General features: G+C 38.5%; 1 protein-coding gene across 1 annotated transcript; it reads left to right on the top strand.

Annotated features, from left to right (window-relative positions):
• Positions 1–2,769: 2,769 nt before the first annotated feature.
• LOC112525230 (gibberellin 20 oxidase 2-like) lies at positions 2,770–4,550 on the top strand. Its single transcript, XM_025135265.1, has 3 exons — positions 2,770–3,314; positions 3,401–3,722; positions 3,811–4,550. The coding sequence occupies exons 1-3, from the start codon at positions 2,779–2,781 to the stop codon at positions 4,072–4,074; spliced, it is 1,122 nt and encodes a 373-aa protein (XP_024991033.1). The 5' UTR covers positions 2,770–2,778; the 3' UTR covers positions 4,075–4,550.
• Positions 4,551–7,605: the final 3,055 nt, after the last annotated feature.

Below are 7,605 nucleotides of genomic sequence, written 5' to 3'. Positions count from 1 at the left end.
ACTTTCAACGAACAAAGCTAATCAGAAGTCGGACAAGAAAAGCACGTTCTTTCAATGAGAGGGATCTCCGACGAAATATTCGAAGTAGATCTAGACGCCCGTGAAGAAATTTTCACCGTTTGTTGCTCTCGGTTTCTTCGGCTGCATTTATATTCCATGATCTATCGATTAGGATTTAGACAGTGTTGATTTATGGGTATCACTGTGGGTACAACGGGTATCACAGTAGGTACAATGGGCATCATTATGCATCTTCTATGTATGTTGGGTATCACACTGAGGATCATTTGAATGTATCTTTGTTTAAAAGTTTTGGTGTTTTTAAGTATCACATTTTGTATCTTGTGTTTACTTGGTGTTCGCCGAAATCATGTTCCCTGGAGAGGAGAGATGAGATTTTTAAAATACGTAAAGTGTTCTTTAATTAAAATTTTAAGTTAAAATTACCTAAATTATTATTTGATTTGTGATTGAAATTGATACACATTGTAAACAAAATCAATAACGTCAAGCATCTCTGGCGAATCCAAAGCAAAAAATCTACAATATCAAGATGTGAATCATTATCAAATATATTGTTTCAATCAAATATTATGATCACCTATTTTTTACACGACGTGATCACCTATTTCTTTACATATTATAATCACCTTGTGAATACAAAGTGACAAAACACCACCAAAAACAAAAAAGAAAAAAAAACAAAGATCAGTGAAAACATTGTTTAAGGATTTATATACATATTGTGAACATTAATTATTGTCTTATTTCAAAAGTAATGGAATTTTTTATTTATGAAAGCTATATATTTTCTATTTGTGGAGAGAATAAGTTGATTAAATGCAATTATGAGATGATTAAATTATCTTTTATATTTATTTAATAAATAATATAATTATCTTAAATTAGTGGCTCATATTAAATCTTATGGATGTTACAAAATTTTAAAATTTTCATTTAGTTAAGACCTTCTATATATATAAATATATATATATATATATATATATACATATATATATATATATATATAAACAAGACAAATCTTACTATAAATAATAACCATGTAAGGGGCCGTTTATCAAACACTTACCCGATAAGTGTTTGCCGGTAAAGTTTAACACTATCATTTACTTATCGGGTAAGATTTTAGTCCACCAAAACGATATCGTATGTAACAATTTACCCGATAAACGTTTACCGTGATAAGAATCGCCGCTCTTACTTACCGGGTAAGACTCTTGGTCCTTGCCTCGTTCTTACCGGGTAAGATTATATAATGGTCATTACCATATTCATTCATCCGGTAAGGTAATGTGACTTAGTGTTCACTTACCCAAGTAAGCATTTTGTAAACGGCTCCTAACTCTTAATACGAAGAGAGAGAACCATTAAAACTATTCGGATTCAAAAATAGCCATCAACTACAAAATTGAGATCATGCTAGTCAAAGTCATTATTTTCTTCAAAAAAAACTTGTAAAAAAAAAGATTTTAGAGATTTTTACTCGAACAAGTTTTTCAAAACCTTCTTTAAGATGAACAAAAGTTTTGAAAGACGCGATGAAATTCTTTAAATTTGGAAATTTCTCTAAAAATGATTACTTATGAGAAAGAAGCTTCAATTTAAATGTTTAGGAGAGAGAAATTAATATTTTATGAATTGTATTATATATTTTAATAATATAATTAATTGTGTAGTCTTTAAAATAAAGAATCTATTGAAGATGAAAGTAATTTTTTATAGAGACTTTATTTTTTACTTTGTCATTTTATAAAAAAATCCGCTGAAGATATTCTTAATATTTGGTTCATAAAATATATCTATAAAAAATTAAAATGTGAAATGAAATAAAATTGAAGTATTTATTGAATATGAGCACCCATTAGTTTGACATGGATGGATGGATGTAAGTGGAATAGAGTACAATTCTATTCATTTAACTTCATGTTTGGTTTACAAAATATAAGTTTGAAATTGTAATGTAAATAATGAAAAATAGATTCTTTTGTTCAAAAATTTCGTCTAAGAGGCCGTTTATCAAACACTTAATCGATAATCGTTTACTGGTAAAATTAATTCAACACTATCATTTACTTACCTGATAAGATTTTAGTTCACAAAAACGACATCATATGCAACAAGTTACCTGGTAAGTGCTTACCATGGTAAGAGTAATCGCTCTCACTTACCGGGTAAGACTCTTTTCCTTGCATCGCTCTTCGCGGGTAAGATTCTTGGTTCTTACCACATTCATTCGGTAAGGTAATGTGACTTAGTAACCTCTTACACAGGTAAGTGTTTGGTAAACAGCCCCTTTAACTCTTGTTGTAGAAGAAGAGTTTTAAGATTGTTGAAATACTTGCTTCAAGTCTAACTCTTGTTGTACAGGAAGAGTTAATGTTAGTTACAGTGAGAATATATAGAAACAAAGGAGGGTTAAAAAGGGTACGTAGCTGGGATTACTCTCCCAAAAGAAACGCCAAATTGCCATTGGGAACAGCTTTCCTGTCAACATTCGAAAAGACAAATAGACTTTTGGAACATATGCCTTGTTTGTCACTTGCAATATGATGAAGCCCTTGTTTGCAAACATCCATTTTTTTTTCTCTGTTTTCTGCTGTGTGCCCTACTACATTCCAAATCAGTGGGGTTCACCCATTGCCCCTATAAACGGCCTTGGCTTTTCTCTTGATCATACCTCCCAAACTTAACACTTCTCTCTCTCTCTCCCTCCTACTGGCTCTAGAAAGAAAATTATGCAAGATTAATACATATTGCATGATCAAAGAGCAATCATCCATGCCTCCTTCGCAGATAGAGGACCAACACAACCCACTGATTTTCAATGCTTCCATCCTACAGCATGAAACCAGCATACCCCAACAGTTTATATGGCCCGATCATGAGAAACCCAACGCACAGAAACCCAAGGAACTACCGGTGCCTTTGGTGGACCTAAGTGGCTTCCTTTCTGGACGCCCTAATGCAGCCAAGGAAGCCTCTAGGCTCGTTGGTGACGCTTGCATGAAACATGGTTTCTTTCTAGTCACCAACCATGGAGTTGATGCAGATCTCATAGAAGATGCTCATAGGTACATGGAATTGTTCTTTGGGCTACCGCTTTCGGAGAAACAAAGAGCTCAAAGAAGAGTAGGGGAGAGTTGTGGATATGCTAGTAGTTTCACCGGACGATTCTCCTCCAGACTACCGTGGAAAGAAACACTCTCTTTTCAATTCTCAGGTGAGGAGAACTCATCCAACATAGTGAAGGACTACTTTGAGAACACAATGGGAAAAGAGTTTGCTCGACTCGGGTACGTATATGTATTATTAATGAATTTTGTCTTTTAATCTTGTTTTGAAGTACTAAATCAAGTTTTCTTTCTTGTGAATATTATAGGAAAGTTTACCAAGAATATTGCAATGTTATGAGTAGACTCTCACTTGGGATCATGGAGTTACTAGGGTTGAGCCTGGGTGTGGGCCAAGCTCACTTCAAGGAATTCTTCGATGAAAACGATTCGATAATGAGGCTAAACTACTACCCACGATGCCAAACACCAAACCTCACCTTAGGGACCGGCCCTCATTGTGATCCGACATCCTTAACAATTCTTTACCAAGATTCAGTTGGTGGGCTAGAAGTGTTTGTAGACAATGAGTGGCGTTCCGTTGCTCCTAAATTAAATGCTTTCGTCATCAACATCGGTGACACATTCACGGTGACCTTTTTCTCTCTTAAATTAATTGAACTCCAAGACAAGGTTTTTTGGAATTCTTTTGTTTTAATATTTGATTTGTCTCTTTCAGGCACTTTCAAATGGAAGATACAAAAGTTGCTTACACAGAGCTGTGGTTAACAACAGAATTCATAGGAAATCACTTGCTTTCTTTCTATGTCCAAAGAAAGATAAGGTGGTGAGCCCACCAGACGAACTGGTGGACGAAAAGAACCCCAGAATATATCCAGATTTTACATGGTCTACCTTTCTTGAGTTCACTCAAAAACATTACAGAGCCGACATGAATACCCTCCAAGCTTTCTCCAAATGGATTCAACAGAAAAACAGCTGAATTTTCAAGATCAAAATCGTCAACTATGTTTTCCTCCTTGTCTCAGTCTCTTAGTTACATCTCTCTTTCACATGAAACCCAGAAAAGGAATAAGAATCTCAAGTCTAAACTTTCTGATAACTATATATATATAGTTATTAGCCAATGAATTATCATGCTACAAGAATCAGCTGGAAAACAAAAACCTCGTTCCTGGCTTTCGATAAAAGACTCTCTAAGGAATGAATGCATGAATGGTGGATGCTTGAAACCAAAATGTTGGTCAGGAATTGCATTGATCGAGGAGTACCATTGGCAAGATTTAGTCTGTATGGAGATTAAACCAGGAATGCCTATGAACATGACAATTTTGTAATTTTCTTTTGTAGTATATAAGCGGTAAAGATTTTTACGTACCACTAGGTGTATATTGTTGTAAGATAAGTGTGTTATCCTTTAAAGGATATGACGATCTAGATAGATATAAACATATTAGAGATAAATTATTACTAGTATTTCTCGTAGTTATCTACTTGTATCTCATCCCTCTTAAAAGAACTTTTGATTAAATGAGAATTACAAATTTCTTCTCTCTATTCTATTAATGTTCTTTTTCAGTTATTCTATAACACGTTATCCGCACGTTGTTTGTCATGTATTGTGTTGCTATTTCGTCAATTGTCATGATTTTTGACAATAATTTCAATCACAACCTTTCTTGAAACCTTTTGTAGATCCACCCTCCATTTGTAAGCTTTTTGAAAATCCCTCCCATCTCCTTGCATTATCTCACCGAAACATATATCAACCCACAGAGTTCGGTTTCTGTCCCCAATTATCCAAGCCAAATTACTCACCAAACTCAACCCATAGACCCTCACCGATCTCATCGATTGGTTTCCTATACCTCTGGGTCGCTGCTCCACACAGCCTCACCTAACCTCCACGGGGCCGCCCATTACAACCCCCCGTGCATGTGCCTTGTCGTGCGTCAGCTGCTCACTAAACTTAACATACGCCATGTCTTTCCCTGATCCTCAACTGCATACCTTCTCCCACTCCCTAAATTCACCACATCTATCACCTTACCAATTCGGTCTCTCTCCACTTCGAATTCCATAATCCCCCCTCATTTAGGCCCAACAGCAATACCACTTCGGCCAACTTAAACCGCAATCATCTAACTGATCGATCCACTATCTCTAACCCTACTTCCTCTTATTTGGTCTCCCCGACCCTTCTCTCTCTCGGCTTACCTTCTTCCATCCCCTAGCCAAACCCTCCCTCCACTCACCGACCCCTCTTCTTCTGTCGCCGATTTCTACACCTTGCCTCACTCGAATCTTTCTCCCTCTCTCTCTCTCTCTTCCGGTCTCAAACCTTTGGTACATCTCCCTATACACACCGAAACCCTCCCTTCGGACTCCTCCCCACACAGCCGTTGCACCGTTCTCCCTCGACTCGCTCCATGTGCGGCGCGCCGTGCCGTGCGTGCCGTTGCTCACCGATCTCGCCTATTCGGTTTTCCCCTTCACCAAAATCTCTCTAAACCGAAATCTCCTCCTCAAACTCTCATCTCTGGCTCCCCTATTTCAGTCTCACCGATCTCCCCTCATCTCTTCCTCTTCAGACCATCTAATTCCCTTATCGAACATACACATTCACCCACACTCCCAAAATACATATCTTCATCCTTAAACCGAAAACTCTTACACACCAAACTCTCTTCGGACACCGAACTCTCTCTTTCTTCCTTCGCCGATCTCTCTCCCTCCCAAACCTACCCTTAAACCGATATTACTCTCCAACACCGATCGGTTTGTCCCTCATTAATTTCTCCTCCTTACACTTGCCTTACATCGATCTCCATATTGATTCAGCAACCTTAAGACCTCTAAAACCGAAGCCCTCCCCTCCCCTCCTTGATCGAACCCCCAACCCTACCTCTGACTTTACGCTCTTAAGTCTTCCCTTACCCATTCACTGAACCCTAACCCCCCACCCCTTTCGGCTTACTCGTACCTTTCTCCTCTTTTCGTCTTATCCCACTCCCCTACCCGAATTCCACACCAACTTCCCCTACCTAAGAACCCAAACCCCCTTAGGCCTTTACACTATAATTCTTTTTCGCCCCCTCCCCATTCGGTTTCCAGTTCCCTCCCATGCACACATATTTACCCGGTGTCTAACCTAATTGACCCTTTTATCTAAACCTTATTCGACTCCCTACCCACTTCGGTCTCCCATCCTTTTGACAAGACATTGATAACACCTTAGGTTGACCTTTTCGGTTACCTCTAGTTGACAACTTTGTAAACTTACCATCCATCCTTTCCCTACCATTCTTCTTTTACCTTATATATTCACCCTTCTCTCTTCTCTCTTCTCTCTTTTCACACATCTTCAAACCTTCATCTCCTCTCATCTACTGTGTGTTTTGAAAATTAACCATTGCTTCCAACGGTGCAACTCCTTCCAAAGCTTCAAAGAATGTGAAATCAATCCCTCTCACCACTGATGGTGTTACTTTTTCCTCATGCAACTACATGGCATTATTGGATCACAACAAGAAGTATCCGGACTTCTGCCTCATCGTAGAATTCTTATGTAAGTACCCTCTCAACAAAGCTTTAACCTCATCTCCTAAGATGAGCAAGTTTCTTTTAGGCAATTTTTGAGCCACCTCTGTCTATGATGACACTACCAAGGCAGAGCATGCTTCTGATTTATCTACCAAGGATGTGTCATTTACTGTTGATGATATGAGACGAGTATTTGACCTTCTGACATACTCTTCTTATGATGACATTGTTTTTATTGATGATATTCATATTGTGGCTTCTATTATGGGCTATGTGCAAGACCGTAATGTCAAGAGTCAAGGAACTCTCTATCATAAGAACATGGGCAGTATTTGGAACTTATTTTTCTCGGATGTTATTCAGTGTTTGAGCTCCAAGACTGGATGCATGGATCAGTCTTCTACTCGGGTCACACAACTTGCTCATGCATTGATATTTCAGAAAAAGATTGACTTTGTTGGTTATCTCTTTAGGGAGCTAGTACAGAAGATGGGTTGTTCTAAAAGTTCTACAGTCCCATTTATCCGATTTTTCTCCATGCTGATTGCTGATAAACTTGGATCACGTATGCCAACCGATGCTGATAATTTCTATGATCTTAAAGTTTCTCAAGTCGGCTTTCAAATTTTAAAGAAGGAATCTTTCCCTGCTGATCCTCGTCTTCCCTCAGGTATGGCTTCTTTTGCCACCTCTACCCATCCGGTTTGGGGAGAGTACTCGGTATCCTCATGTTGCGCCGGTCACCCATCACTCCTCCAAATCGGTGACTCTTTCTCTCTCTTCTTCAGCTATTGCCTCTAAAGTGGCCACTTTCTCAGTCAGGAGACGGCTGGCAGATAGATTTCTTCCCTCACTCTCCGCATCTGCTTCTGAGGCTACGACTCCGAAAGCGCCTTCGGAGTCTCACCCTGCCTCTCACCCCTCTCAAATAAGCGGAAACACTCTAGATTATCCACTCTTGGCTCTTCCT

Source organism: Cynara cardunculus (genome assembly GCF_001531365.2).
Source record: "Cynara cardunculus var. scolymus isolate 2C chromosome LG 13, CcrdV1, whole genome shotgun sequence".
Classification (NCBI taxonomy): Eukaryota; Viridiplantae; Streptophyta; class Magnoliopsida; order Asterales; family Asteraceae; genus Cynara; species Cynara cardunculus.
Note: the sequence above shows the minus strand (reverse complement) of the source record. Positions and strands in the feature narration are given on the sequence as shown.